Here is a 15,796-nt window from a genome sequence, read left to right as displayed (position 1 = left end):
TTAACGTCATTTGTTGCTTTAAGGGTGTACGTAATGAAGAACCTCATGTTTGTGCTCTGTGTTCATTAAAACCTCCTTAAAATCAAATCCACTACAGCCTGTTAGCGATGTAATTCAGGGTTCATGTGCATAAAAGTAGACATCAGAAAAGAGTTTGACATTAGTTTGAATCTAAACAGGAATGATTCTTATTTAAGTTTCTGAAAACTGACCTGTATTGTAATAATAAAGTATTCCTGCAAGCCATTTACAACAGGCCAAGCTCTGCATTATTTAATACAAATCACTCCCACCATTTTTCTCCTATTTTTTGAAGTTGTACTTTTGAAGTTGGTTGTAGAACTTTGTCTTTTTATTTTATTTTTTGCCTCCTTGCTGCCAGTCTGAAGGCGTCACCACATTCATTAGTCTCTATGAATAATGTGTTTCTTGCGTGAGCACTGCTCGCACTCGCCTTATTTTGTTCATATTTCGTTTCCTTGGAAAACCATTGCTCCTTTTCTTTCTCACCCTCCATGGTTTGCTTCCAGCTTTAGAGCCTCTTCACAGCATTAACGACATTCTTAAGTGTGTTCTCTCTCTCAGGAGTGATTTGTCTGGATTAAGTCCTGGAATTATCTGCAGTTTCCGCAAAGTTTCCATAATACATCATCTTTAATACTCTCTTTTTTCCCTTCAAATTTTTCCATGGGATCCACATGGGGTGGGGGGGGGGGTTTCATAATTTTTAGGAATTGTAGATCGGTAAGAGGACATTAGCTTCAGATGTGTGATTGCGTCATGAGTGTCAGTATCACTGTGTGTTTGTGTGTTTTCAGGCTGTGGTTTGATGAGCTGATGAGTCTTTGGACATCAGTGCAGAATCAGCCAAGCTGGGAAGGGGTAGGAGACACACACACACACACACACACACACACACACACACACACACACACACACGCAAACACACACACAGTTGCACAATCCTTAACAGTTTCCTTTTTTTAAGTATCTGAAGTATAATCCTATCCAAATTTACCGTGGTAGATGGAAATTACAATTGACAATAGCCCCCATCAACCCCCCATATCAAGACCAGTAACAAAAAAAGAGGCCAAAGGAAAAGTAACAAGCACAAAATGTCTAGTTCTTTAATTCCTGCTTTGTTAACATTTCACTGCCTCAAATGTCTTAATTCAATTCAAAATAAAGTTGAAATTGCTGACCACTCCCCTTTTTTTAAATCAACACACAAATCTGCCAAAACAACCACAAATCATTGAGCAATACAGCACTGAGCTTCTCAGTTTTCTCAGAATCAACAGACACTTTCCTTCACTTCCTGTTGATTGAAACATTTGAATCTTGTACATTTTGGCAGTTTCCACTCGGCATGCAGATACAACTTTCCATTTTTTGCCTTTCTTCTGCTTTCTTTCAACTTTAAAGACTGATTTGACCTGGCTCTGCTCTCTTCTCTTGGACTTTAAGATTTGTTATATTTTCTGTAATTCCTGTTATAGCAACCTTCACTTCTGGGAATGTTCTCTGTATTCCAATGTTTGTCTGGTGTTTTTCCGCAGCACCTAGTGAACCTGTTGGCTCGCCTCGCCAACGATAACATCGGATACGTGGACTGGACACCTTATATTCCCACAGTGAGTCATTAGCAGAATTATGGGGATGCATTAGTGTGTCTGTTAATGTCTTTAATGGAACACTGCTGGCCTGTGTGTGTATGTGAGGTAAAACTGTACAATAACTGTGTGTGTGCAGATCTTCACAAGGATCCTGCGCAGTTTCAATCTTCCAGTTGGGGTCAGTCAGATGGTCGCGCCGAGGTATCTGACCAACTCCTATGACACCGGGCACTTGGTGTTGTGGATCACAGCACTTCTGGTACACATTTTGGATACTGTGTCCTCTTAAGTTAAACTTTAGAGAAATATGCTTTTATTTCTGTTTGGCTAAGGTTTTGACCTTGTTTGTTTTCCCTGCAGGGTGGACCAGGAAACCCTGCGCAGAAGGAGCTGACCTGCCTCTTCAACAGCATCGCCTCCTTCTACCATCCTTCCAATCATGGTCGCTGGCAGGTACACATGCACACACACACACACACATATACGCACACACACTTGCACACACCCTGAGCCCACTGCAAACACATTTTCAGCTGCTTCTTGTCACACTCGTGTGATTTATGACCTGTCATTCAGCACTCTGCAGGCTCTCCTCGTGCTAACAGCGCTATAATGAAGTGCACAACTGCTGAAGAAAAGAGCGATATCACAGATCTGTTTACTGCACACTGTGTGAAGCTGTCTCTGGACGATAACGCTGATGTTTAATGTGTGTGCGTGTTTTGCGTGTGCAGGCCCGACTGATGAGGTTGCTTCAGCGTCTCCCAGCGAGCGTCGTGCGCCGCGTGCATCGGGAGCGCAATGCTGACCCCAGCTGGATCACGCTGGTTCCTGAGAGCCAGAGGCTGACTGATGAGGACTTGCAGGACTTCACCCGCAGCTTGATTGGGGCCGCCCTGCTGGCCATGTTCAGGTACTGCAATATGGTAGTTATTGGCACATAAAATAACAACCTCAGCTTTGTGTGTACAATCGAAGAAAAAGGATATTTATAGTGAGCATGCTGTAATAACAGATGAAAAAACACCTGCTCACTATAAATTATACCAATAGATCAATACTTTGACATAAAATATTGATTTGGAAATATTATTATTGATTTAAAACGGATATATTTATTCGCCAAAAAAGATCAATTTGAATCTACAGATAGACACTGATCCACAGCAACAATTAACTCTAGCCTTTATAAAAGGAGCTAAACCAGCTTTCATTACATACATTCAATAGAAATATTTTACTGTCGTTGAAGTGAGACAAGATGAACAGATCTGCATGAATCGGTGAGGCACCTAATGAGTTTTTTCTGTCTCGTTGAAAATCCCTTTTCCATTCGCCAGTCTTTACTGAATCCCATGAATCCATCTATACATACATACTGTACATTATAAACAATATACTTGCACTTAATTATATGTCTGTGTCTCTTACATCTGATCTCGAACAGCTTGATCTCTACAAATACAACAAAGTAACTGAGCACCACTCAGGGAGTGTTTTATTTATAGAGCACTTTTTAAGCATGATGTACAAAGTGTTCAGATGAAAGACAGAGAAACATGAACATAGAACAAGTTGTTATTCCCTGTGATGAATACTTTATAGCTGGAAAAGTCAAAGCACCATAACATTGAACAAAAGAGGGAGATAAAGAGATGTCCAAACAAAGATACATTTACAATACAACAGTTTTTATGCGAGCAGCTCGATGACATTTCAAACAAAGACCGTGTGTAGGAAGGCCGAAAGAAACTATTTCCACTCAGGCAGAATTAGAAACCATAGGTGTGATAGTGGGAGAAGGTGTTAGCGTTGTTTTACACAGTCAGAGCCAATCAGTGTTCCTGTTAATCAGTTTTAATGACAAAAAACAAACTTGTATCTTTTGGGCTGGATTTTAGTTCACAAATAGATTCTGACCACAGATTTGTTTTTCCAACACAAAGTAATGTGTTTTATCAGTAGTGATAAAAACAGTTCTTCTTTTCAGCTAAATATCACAGCTTACCCTGTGGCTGAAAGAGGAAGTTTGGGCGTTATTTAGGTTACATTATGTAACAGCATTTTAACGGTACTACTTCAGTGCATTGTTTGGAGGGGCTTTTATAAAGAATGCAGCCTTTGAGATGAAGTTACAGCCATGTTTTTGCAAGAAAATCCTGGAGGAAATTCTAGTGCCAGATTGGTCATCATAAAAAAAAAAATACAAAGCGAAATTGACAGAATAAAAATAAGATCAGCACAACATTGATTATAAGTGACAAAGAAATGAATGCATAACCTTTTTACAGGCAAATTCAGCACCTAAAATTCATCCTACCATGGACTAGTTAAACATGGTCTGACCTACAATTCCCCCTCTCATTGTTTACTGGATAGTTACCATGACATTTGAATCAGTGCCAGGCAGTTATATAACAAGTTCAAACCCTCCTGTGTCTTACTAGTTAGATCAGTCTCTGACCTGGAGATGGAGGCCTCAGCAACAGCAATCCTAATCTGGACAAAGACCGGTCACCTGGGTTGTTCTGCCTGTGTGTGTGTGGGTGTGTGTTGTTTTTGTTGATGACGCAGTGATGTATGTTTTTGAGTGTTTAATTCCATCCTCTGATGATTTTCAGTAAAACCGGGAGCACAGACGCAGCCTACGCTCTGCAGAACCTCGCTCTCCTCACACCGGAACTCGTTATCCCACCTGTACTTGAGAAGTAAGACTTTATAAGATAATATTTTAATGTAAAAAAGTTGTCTTACACATCTTTTCTAACTTTTTATCTGGGAGACATTCTTGCTTTATGTTTCTGGTTAGTTCGGGGTTAGGTAGCTATGGGCTAAAACTCGAGCACAGTCGTTTTAAATCCTATATTTTTTTATATTTTGACAATTTAGTATCATTAATGGTATGCTAACTTAGCTTTTTGCGGTGCATGTTTGTGATGTATCCATGAAATGTTTGTATGTTTCACTGGATTAACTCAACTCAACTTTATATATGCAGTATATAGAATCTGTCATGAACAGGAAGCACTAAGAAATTCAAATTGCACAAACCAAAGCAACACTGAAAAAGAATAAGAACAGTAACCAAGAACAATTTTTCTATTTATTTTAGCATGAATTAAAATGACAAAATCAACACATAAAGTAGATTTCATAGTCATCAGACTCTTGCTGTTACTTTTTGTGTTCTGGAGTTTCCCATGTTTGAAATTCGATTATTTGCTTTTAAAAATAAAATAAAAACCTACGTCTTTTATTTTGAATTTTTGTACTTTCTTAAGCTGAGACTAATTTACTAACTGTTCCAATTTAACCCTGCTTTTATTTTGAATTAAAATAAGGACCTTCTGGTAGATCAAAGGTTAGGACATTAACTTAGAAATGTATAACCGTAGAAAAAGAAAGTCATTACAGGTCAAAAACTAAACGAAAACAGCTCAAAGGAATGGTTGAAAAGTGAAATGTGTGATGTCATAAGGTGGATATTATATTTGACTCGTCAGCTGAGCTTTTGGAGTTTTCTTTAAGTGAAATGAGACATTCCAGGATGCAGCAGTGTCGTTCTTTACCGTCACTGTGACTACAGTGAGTCTCTGTGGAGGCTTACCCACAGTGTGCCCAAATGGAAAAATTAGCATGTGGTTAATCACGATAAAAATCAAAAACATAAATTGTAACGAACTAGTTAATTCTGACAGGGTTAGCTAATTATTTACCTCCTCGTATGTTCTGAAAACCAGGATGTACGCAGCGATGGAGACCCTGACGGAGCCGCACACCCTAACAGCCACGCTCAGCTGCATGATCGGCATGGCTCGGAGCCTGGTTTCCCCTAACAACCGTTACCCAGAGGGCCGTGCACACGTGCTCCCATTGCTCATGGGCTCTCTGCCAGGGGTTGACCCAAACGACTTCAGCAAGTGCATGGTGAGTAATGGATGTGTTGATTAGTAATGAAGAAGAATTGTCAGACAAGTAGACAATTCAGCTCTTGCTGATTAAATTCCCTCTCAGCGTACTCGGGTCTATCCTATTTATAATTCCTGAAAGTGGAATGAATATCTCAGTTTCAAGAAGTCGTAATTACCCGGTCCCAGCCCTCACTTTCTGCTTGGATTGTAAAATGGATTGGTTTTATTCCTCTGAGTGCTCATTGTCTCCTGACTAAATTCATCCATCAGCTCAGAATGAATGAATACATTTGAAGAGATCAGTCCTTCGACATGTGGTCGATTATTTGACTTAAGGCCCCGATCATGTCAGATGATGTAAATTAATCCGTTTCTCGTTGTATCGCCCTTTTTTTTCAGATAACTTTCCAATTCATCGCCACTTTCACCACCCTGGTGCCTTTAGTGGACTGTTCGTCTGCTCCTTCCCGATACAGTGAACTCACAGAGGTACGCACGAAACATGCATCGGCATTTCAGTCATGAAGGATGGAATAAACACAATAAGTACAGATCAACATGTTCAAATCTTGTGCCATTAGCTTAGCGTAGCACAAAAAGTACAAACTGAGAGAAACAGCTAGCTTGACTCTGAAGACAGCCGAATCCACTGACTAGCTCCTTAAACGCTTACTAATTCACATGTTATCGCTTCTTTGTCCTGCATATACAAAAGTGAAAGAAATTTAAAGTGATAAATTGTGGGTTAACCTGAGATTACTGGAGTGTTGTCATCACAGTGATGGTGCTTAATCAGAATCAGAATCGGTTTTTATTGCCAAGTACACATACAAGGAATTTGACTTGGTGTATTGGTGCAAAAACAGTTAACAAATGAAATAAAGCGAAAATAGCAAGAACTTAAATAATAAAATATGGAAGCAATTACAGTATATAATATGCAATTTAAAAATGTAAAAATATAAGAAACACAAAATGTACAACATTTTCAATGGAGGATCTGTGCAGTTTGACAATGAAACAAATCTTACAGTGGACTGAACTGTAACTAGTCTGACATCTCCGTAGAGATGGATACCTCCCTGTCTGTGTGTTAAATATGCAGCCATAACAACTGGAAACAGAGGACAACAGTTTGACTCTCTCTCACTAACAATTCTCTACTAGCTTCTCAAAAGTTTACTAATCAGCAAATGGTATCTTATTTTCTAATTTAAAAAATGATGAAATATAAAAAAGTCAAGCTGTTGATTTATATGAGTCTTGTTATCAATAACATTTTCATTGCCTTACTAGCAGGAGACCATTAGCCCAGCACATACTGTAACCAAAATATTGCAAATTACCATTGCTAAATATCTGATTTTGTACTTTATACAAACCAGACTTATGTTGTCTTCAAGGGATCTCTGTAGGTTGATTGTCTAACCTCTGAAAAGCAGTTTTTAAAGTGAAGCTAACTATCCCTATGACTGCTTTACATGCAGCACGCAAACATGAGTTTTATAAATCTCCTCTCTCCACTTGGCAAAAGAATAATTGACTGTTTCTTTGTCCCTTGACCCCCTTCTTCTCATGATTTTGGGTCAAATAAATAAATATTTAATATTACATAAATATATTAAAATATATCAAACATGTGTTGTCATAAAGCACTCTCATGTTACATAAAAACACTAACCCATCATTTCCATTTCTCCCTGTTAGACTGAAAAAGATCTGTGTTTTGCTTCGGCTGAGTTTGAAGACTTCGTTCTCCAGTTTCTGGACAGGTAGAGACAAATAAATTAGTAAAACTGTCACTGTGTAAAGCCTTGTTGTCAGTGTTTGAGTATGAATGTATCTCCTTCTGTTTGAAATGCACCCGTGTGCATCACTGGCTCTGCTGGCCATGTAAAACAGCCTTCCTCTGGGTTTTTTTTCACCGTAATGTTGTTTGTTGACATTTTCATCGCTGTCAAGTGTATAACTGTTTTTCTGTGTGTGTGTGTGCTTGTGCAGGTGTTTTGCTCTGATAGACAGCAGTACTCTGGAACAGACGAGGGACGAGATGGAGACAGATACACAGACTCATCTGGAGAGTCTGGTGGAGCTTGGCCTTTCGTCTACTGTTAGCACCATCCTCACACAATGCTCCAAACAGATATACAAGGTAGTGCTACACACACACACACACACACACACACACACACACACACACACACACACACACACACACACACACACACACACACACACTCAAAAGGTCTATCTTTGAATTAAAGTTGATGTAATCTAAAGGCCCTAAAGATACCTTTTTAAACAGTTTCTAATTTCCAGTACTATAAAACAGAACTGATTCTGTGAGATTGTTGTAATGTTTTTATTAATCTTCAATGTTGTATCATTGCAACTTTGAAGGTTCAAACTTTAAAGGTCCCATATTATGCTTTTTCTGGTTTTATATGCCCTTTAGTGTGTTTTCCAAGTGTCCTGTGCATGTTTAGGTACATCTATGTGCAAAAATTCAAAGTCCGCGGAAACTTCTCCTACGTCCTCCTGTTAGCTGTAGCATTAGCTGCATGTAACGCTCGGTTCTAGCCTCCCTCGATAAAATTTGTCAGTGCGCCGTCATTGTCAGTGTGAGATCACTGATCTAGGTCCAGTGGCTTGTTGTGGCAAGCCCTGCAGCTCATGTTGAAATTTCCGAGACGCGTGCTGAGCAACTGACCAATAACGACAGAGCGGATCGGCAGACCAATCAGAGCAGACTTGGCCCACGTGGGGTCTAACAGTGTGGGCTCAACAGAGCGTAGCTGACGGACTCAGAGCGTAGAGGGAGCAAGGAGGAGCAGTACATGAAAACAGACACTTTTTTCGGACTTTATCTATTGTGAACGTACAAAAGTAGGTACATAGATTAAATATACGAACCCCAAAAAGGGCATAATATGGGCTCTTTACAGTTTAACATAAGCATCATCTGATCTTTCCAAACAATGTCTTTGTGTCAGATGGCGTTGCAGAAGGTGTATAACTTTGCCACCTGCAACGTCTTTGAGACGTGTGTGTCGGGCAGGATGGTGGCTGACATGTGCAGAGCTGCGGCAAAGGTACATGTGCACAAAATAGTCAATCAGTTTTCTTTGCTTTAAATGACATGTCGTATTGTCGTCACGGCTTCATTTTCTGCCTGTTATCTTCTTCACCTCTCGTGTGTGGCTTGTTTCATTTTGCTCATGTTTTCGGTGGCGTCACTTTCTGCTTGCTCGGACTTCCACTCGTGTATCTAAAATGCGTGTGCTTGTTTGTGTGTGTCTGTTTGCAGTGTCATCCTGCCGAGTCTCTCCGTCTGTTCGTCCCTCACTGCTGCAGCGTCATTTTCCACATAACAGACAGTCAGTACCATGCTGTGTGTGTGTGTGTGTGTGTGTGTGTGTGTGTGTGTGTGTGTGTGTGTGTGTGTGTGTGTGTGTGTAGAACAGTGTAGTGTAAGTGCACATGTGTGTAAAGTAGATTCTGTACTGTGTTTTCATGAAGGCGGCACAAAATCTCTCGTGGTGACTCTGAAGTCTTGCAGCTGTGTTGTAGTTTGTTTGTTTGTTGCCGTTTTACCTCTGGCGCTTTTGCGTTTATGATTATTTCATGATGATTTCACTTCTGTTTGCCATCAACCTTGTTGTGTGCAAGAATCTTAAATCCAACGGACAAATCACATTTGCTGTCTGTCCAGTGAGGCAAGGTGATGCTAACTTTCTGGCTGCCAAAGCAGATTCTTAATGTAACAAAATAAGTGCCAGATTTAAAGAAAATTTACCTTTCATTAAATTACATTACAACATGAAGCGTAGGAACTACTATGGGAGCTCTAAGCAGACTTGCATCTACACATTTCATCTACTCTGTTTTCCAAAAAAAAACGAGTTACAACATCACAAAAGAAGAAAAAAAAACGTAACCCACCTCATTAGTGTGGGCAATGGCAGCATGGCATGTCATAATCTGTCTGGCCCATCGCAGTGACCACCCCATTGTTTCGTCTTGTTTTTCCAGGCTGCAGGAAATTATCCCACTATGACAAGAAATCCGGGTTGTTATCTTGAGAGAAGATAAATTATTCCATGATAATCAGAAAACTAGCTTTTATATCGTAATATTGATAGAAATAACAACCAAGTAAACAACAAAAAAATGACTCATCACAGGAAAACCAGCATTTCTATCTCAAGATGATAAGATAAGTGAATCGAGGATATTGAGAAAACGACTTGTTGTTACTTTTAATCACAGGAAGAAACAGAGTAAACAAAGTGTATGGATGCATGTCCACTTAGGGCTTCCGTAGGCTACAGTCCTGTTTGCTACTTCCTGAGGCTGCCGTACTTGGCTACATGTGTTTTCAGCTAAAAGCTAACTTTTGCATGATTATATGCTTGCTACTTCAATGCCAATGAGCATGTCATTTTTCAGGTTATAGTCGTATAGATTTAATTTGAACTGTTGTAGGCTGCTAGCTCTTTTAAAAAAACCTGAAATGACCTCAGATTTCAGCTGTAAGAGCTCATTCTGTCAGGGGAGCAATACAGTACATTACTCAGCTTCTTCATACAGTTCGTGTGTGTGTGCTTGTGTGCTTGTTTGTGTGTGTGTGTGTATGTGTGTGTGTGTGTGTGTACAGATGAGGAGCTGCGGAGTGAGGACGAGCTGGATAAGGAGCTGCTGTGGAACCTCCAGCTGCTCTCTGAGGTGAGAGGAGGATCCATCACATCCGGAGTTCTTTCAACACTGAAAGAAAATCAGAATTCTCCTCGTGCGTTTCATATCGTTCTCGCCTTTAAAATGTTATCTAATCTCAAATTGATTGAAAAGACTGGCACTAGGTTGGGGAAATTCACTTGGTCCCTTTTACGGATCAATTTGCTCTGAGAATTATTTGAAGTCAGGCGTCATTGCCTCATCACCACTGAAGGGATTTATCGACTATTACACTTCAAATGTGTCTCTATGACGCTCCAGGATCAAATAAAAACACCTAGCATGCGAGGACCAGAGGGAGAGATTCACCCGTTTGGAAAAATTAGAATATAAAAGCAACATTGAATGAGGAAAAAGTGATGACTGAAGTGACATTTTTTGCAGTGTTAACCCTGTTCGGTCATAAATATCAAAGAGCTTTGTCGTTAACCAGAACATATTGATACCCTCTCTCTTTTGTTTTATTACTCCTGGGAGCTTAATGCGAGTGGGAGCGAGCCAGATGCTGTGATTTACAGGAGAAACTCAATATTTAAGACAGAACCCTCCACTAAACTGCTTGTGTATGTGTGTCTGCATGTTCTCGTGCTTGTGTGTGTGTGTGTGTTTGTGTGTTGTTTTTAGATAACCCGTGTGGATGGTGAACAGCTGTTGAAATACCAAGGGGACCTGGAGCGGATCCTGTGTGTGTGCGTGCGTCTGCGCTGTAAAAGAGCGTACACACTCGCCTGCAATCTGCTGGAGCACACGCTCCGCTCGCTGTCCCTCATATATCCAACCGAGTACCGCAGCACCCCTGGAGGATTCAATACTGACCTCCCTATACGGGTAAACACACACTCAAAAACACGCCTTTTTTTAATGCTATGCAACATGGAGGAAGAAAGCAAGTGTTGAAAATCAATCTGATAAACTACAGTTGAACCATGTTTCTTGACTCTTCTTTAAAAAGTCTTTATAAAATTGAACTGTCAATTCTTTTAAATATATCATTGTTGCTGTGTAAAACGTATTGACACAGTGCGTCACTTTTATTAAGCTGTTTTAAAAATGTATTTGATGTTAAACTGTTTTTATTTCTAAAATTATTTCAACATTTCAGATTATATTTATAGGTTTAACTCCTGCCATCATAAACATTTTTTAAAATCTTTTTCTTGCACATCTGAATATTGACAATAAAGCTTCGTATTCAAAGTGACGTCAGCCACAAATTGGGAATTTATGCTATCATATCGGTTCTCTAGAGCCAGTTGTGACCATACAAGTGATTATTTTTTGCAGAGGCTCGGACTGGAGAGGAACAAGGAGTTCGCAAATGCTGCGATCACTGCAAGCTGCATTTGTAATTCACTATGATCGATATTGGAATGCTAATTATGGCTATCTAGGCTTTACTCTTAATGTGCAGGCTGGAAAAATAAACAGACAAATCTTTATCGTTTCTTTACATCAAAATGAACCCTGAACAATGTAATTCGGGATTTTGTGAGAGCGACTTGTCAACCGTGAATAAGCCATGCTTGAAGGTATACCATGTTTTATCAGCAATTAAACTCCAAATGGAACCATGAGTTTAAAATTCAATGTCATATACCGACATATAAAGCTCTGATTGCTTACTTATAGCGTAAGAGAAGCAGATAGAGTGAAGGGTTAAGAAGTCAGCTCAGTGACTCAGTAAAGTCTGTTACACTGTTTGCTAACATTGGCTAGCGTTAGCTTCTGGTCACTCCAAACCATTAAGGTGGTAGCTGTAAATGTTCTTGCGTATAAGATAAACTCTTAGTTTGTATTTAATGGATTTGCCAAACTCTTCGTTCATTTAATTTGAATAATGTTCCTGTAGAGCTGCTGGATGCAAGTTTGAGGTTTATTTCTTCTTTTTTTCTGTCTTGCTTTGTGCCAGCGGGAGACGAACTGATCTACTGTGTTTACCCTGAGAGAAAAGCTTCTCGGGTTTTTTCCAAAACCTTGAAATTGTTTTGAGTGCAGGAGAAGTGTGTTTGGGTTTTTACGTAGGTAGTTGCAATTATACCTTCATTACTCTGCAGAATTTAAATTATTCCCTTTTTTTAATCTGCAGTTCATGGTCTCTGAGTCTGTGTTTTGTTTTGTTTTGTTTGGATTTGATTTTCTTTGAATTTCTCTCTCGTTGAGTTTCATCCGTCACACCAAAGTAGACTTGTTGGGTAATTTGTTCTGAATCTCTTTTTTTTGACTGTCCTTGTCCTCAACAATAAATTAAATCCCACACGTTGGGACAGGATTGTAATTATGAGGCATAAAGTACTGGTTGTGCTGGTGTTCTTGCCAGCTGTTCCAGTGGGGAAAAAAAAAAACCTCTCCCTCTCTCTCTCTCTCTCTCTCTCTCTCTCTCCTTCTCCAGGACTGGGGCAGAGCTGGAGATGTGGCAGCATTGGGTGTGTGTTGGCACGTGCCCAGTCAGGAGGAGGAGAACTTTGTTTTCCAGCTGCTGTCCCGCCTCCTGCACCCGGAGCTGCAGCGAATCAAGAGCCACATCTCTGGAGATCAGCCAATGAGCAGGTGTGCTGCTGTTCCTTCGCTTAGTTTTCCTCTTTTAAACACAGTTAGGCACAGATACAAACAAAACAAAGAAACCTATAGCCTTTCAGTAATGATGAATGAGATTAATTTGCGTCCAAATTAAAGTTTAACATCTGTTTTAAATATTTGTAGACCTTTTGTTGAAACCCTAACCTGGGACAGAAGTGGGGGAAAAGTTATTAGTCACTCAAGTCCAGGCGGGTTTATTTATGTTGCGTGATTTTAACACAAAGGCATTTAAATGTGCTTAACATAGGCAAGGAAATGACAAATCTATAGAGCAAGAAAAGAAAAAGGAAGCAATAATCAGAAGAATCAGGGTTTATTACCAAGTAGGTAATCAAAGGGATTTGTCTTATTGTTGCATTATAGTAAACATACAAATAAGAAAAACAATCCTCCTACAGTCAAGAAATGTAAAAATAGTTTAAAAAAAAAACCCCAATGTAAATAAAAGAGAATGCTGTGTAAAATAGTTGACACAATGAAACAGTGAGTGTTGGATTAAATAGTTTAAAATGTCAAATACAGCTACGGAAAGGTGCAGTTTTATTTATTTTAAGGTGCCACATGATCTACAGAGAAAATAAGGGCGCAGGAAAGAATATAATCATTCAAAGGCAAAGGAGAACAACAGAGTTTTTTTTTTTTTTTACTGTAACTCAGCTTTTTACTTTTACTCTGAAAGGGTCTTGCATTGAGATGGAGATGAACTCTGTCCCACAGAGTGAGAAATTTGTCTTGAACTCTTCACCTATGCTGCAACCATACATAAAACCTCCGATATTAATTAATAAATAAGGTGCGAGTTCAAAGAGTTCAATCCACGTTAAAGACACACATGCGTACAGTTACACTACCTTGAAAAAGCTGTAACGTGTGCTGTGATTCACAGGGAGGAGCTGTTGCAGAGTCTTGCCATCGTGCAGCACTGCCTCCTCGGAGCTGGGAGCATGCTGCCCCCTCTGGATGGACCACACGTATCTGACCTGTGAGTCCTGCAGCTACACACACACACACACACACACACACACACACACACACACACACACACACACACACACACACACACTATCACACGCCTAAATGAACACACATTTTCCTGCAGGCTTGTCACGTTTTTTTTCCCCGTGTACATTTTGTTTCCTCTCAGCGTGCCCTCCATGGTAAATCTGGGCGAGATCAAGCTGCACATAGGCGTTGAATACGGTAAGACAAAACCCCACAAACAAGCAGCCACGCGGCACACATGCACAAGCAGCAGCTCCCTCATCAGTTACTGTGTGCGATAAGGCCGCTCATTTTGCATTCTGTGTCCATACGGGACGTCTGCGTGTCTCCTCCCCTCCAGATGATTCACGGGAGAACTACAGAGAGTCCATCTGCCAAACCATGAGACTGCTGCTACGTGAGTGAAGACGTTAACTCCAAAACACTCCTAACTCCTCTTCTCTGTTTTCAAATGTGGAGCACAATTAATCTGTATCCACTCCTCTCCATCCAGATCACATCCTGGAGCACTCTGAGGATGACACAAAGTCGCTCTTTGTCATCATTAAGGTGTCCAGCCCTTGTGATTTTTCTATTATTCATGTCTGGGGATGTTATGATTGTATCCTGCGGTAGGCCAGCAAAAGGTCTCACAGCACCCTCTGTGTGTTTCTGTCTTGACTACAGATCATCAGTGACCTCATGTTTTTCCGCGGCACTCACAAGAAAGAGTTTGACTCGCGCTGGAAAAGCTTCACTCTGGTTAAGAAGTCCATGGAAAACAGGGTGAGTTTGAGGAAGGGTTTGTTGTCCGTTGAAATCAGTCTCTCGCAGGGTGATTTGAGTGTTTCTGCTTTTTCTTCTCGCAGCTTCTCGGGAAAAAGCAGCACATCAGAGCGCTGCTCATTGACAGGGTTCTGCTCCAACATGAGGTTAGCTCAACAACACACACACTTTTAAAAATCGAGGCTGACTTTTGTTTTCAGGGTTTTTATTTGGATAAGATGGCACCGCAGCTTTTCTGAGCCATGAATGTTTAGAAAAAGGCTTGCTGCTAGTAAAGGAGCTATTACAAAAGAATTGTTTACATCGAGTACCAACAGCATAAGCAGATTTCTTGAATTTTGATACATGAAATTGAAGTTATGGAAACTAACATTAAGTTGATACCCATGTGTTGGCTAAATGTTGGACAGGAAAGATTACCTATAAACCCATATAGAGCTGATTTTATGTAAAGAGCATCAGCTGTATTACATTGTAAGTTGTAAGTGTTTAGGTTACTATTTGAAGTCACTAGCCTTTCAGCAGGAATTAGCTGTACACAGGGAAATGGTCTTTGTGAAGAAGGGGAACCCATCGGCAGTCATCTTATAAGGATTTAGCTTTAATTCATGTCTTAAGAAACGATACGCAGGAAGGGATGCGATGGGATGCGATGCACTTTACTTACCCCTTGGGGAGGTTTATCTTGGACCCGAGCGCTGCATACATTTAGCTGCCCCCCTCAGTAGCATCAATAAATGAAAACAATAAAAACAACAATCCACATGTAAACAGAGAAGCACATACCAATTAAAACCACAAACAGTTGATCATGCACATTGCCAATAATGCCCAAGATCTCATAAATACATAAACATAAATAGGAGAAATGGATCAAAAACACCATGACCCTATTGCACACTCCATACAGCCTTAAGAAACATTGTTTAAAAATGTGATTGAGTCAGGCACAGTGTTCAGTGTTCAGTTTGTATTGGGAGGTTATCTGCTAATAATCCTTCTTAGATAATGTTTAAATACCAACTTCATTCTTGCTTCACATTTTGCTTGTCAGACTCTAAACTATGACAAACCAAGGAAAACTAAATCTTGGCCTGGAAGTCCTTTCACATTAACCACTGCCTACACTGAAAACTTGCTCTAAGAGGCTTTATCAATGTCCGACAATAGAGAGTCGATGGGTTCTGA

General features: G+C 40.1%; 1 protein-coding gene across 1 annotated transcript in view; it reads left to right on the top strand.

Moving 5' to 3' along the window:
- psme4b (proteasome activator subunit 4b) overlaps positions 1–15,796 on the top strand; it is a 40,264-nt gene that overhangs the window by 8,525 nt on the left and 15,943 nt on the right. The window contains exons 6-26 of the mRNA XM_029279490.2: positions 819–882; positions 1,563–1,637; positions 1,756–1,878; positions 1,980–2,072; positions 2,354–2,532; positions 4,241–4,327; positions 5,360–5,546; positions 5,930–6,019; positions 7,238–7,302; positions 7,532–7,682; positions 8,524–8,622; positions 8,838–8,907; positions 10,188–10,255; positions 10,889–11,092; positions 12,654–12,811; positions 13,728–13,823; positions 13,986–14,041; positions 14,184–14,240; positions 14,337–14,392; positions 14,510–14,608; positions 14,692–14,754. Of these exons, the coding sequence (XP_029135323.2) occupies positions 819–882; positions 1,563–1,637; positions 1,756–1,878; positions 1,980–2,072; positions 2,354–2,532; positions 4,241–4,327; positions 5,360–5,546; positions 5,930–6,019; positions 7,238–7,302; positions 7,532–7,682; positions 8,524–8,622; positions 8,838–8,907; positions 10,188–10,255; positions 10,889–11,092; positions 12,654–12,811; positions 13,728–13,823; positions 13,986–14,041; positions 14,184–14,240; positions 14,337–14,392; positions 14,510–14,608; positions 14,692–14,754 (2,140 nt within the window). The remainder of the gene's footprint in view (positions 1–818; positions 883–1,562; positions 1,638–1,755; positions 1,879–1,979; positions 2,073–2,353; positions 2,533–4,240; positions 4,328–5,359; positions 5,547–5,929; positions 6,020–7,237; positions 7,303–7,531; positions 7,683–8,523; positions 8,623–8,837; positions 8,908–10,187; positions 10,256–10,888; positions 11,093–12,653; positions 12,812–13,727; positions 13,824–13,985; positions 14,042–14,183; positions 14,241–14,336; positions 14,393–14,509; positions 14,609–14,691; positions 14,755–15,796) is intronic.

The sequence above is a fragment of the Labrus bergylta genome, chromosome 21 (assembly GCF_963930695.1).
Source record: "Labrus bergylta chromosome 21, fLabBer1.1, whole genome shotgun sequence".
NCBI classification, from domain to species: Eukaryota; Metazoa; Chordata; class Actinopteri; order Labriformes; family Labridae; genus Labrus; species Labrus bergylta.
This window is presented reverse-complemented; position numbering and strand designations above follow the sequence as displayed.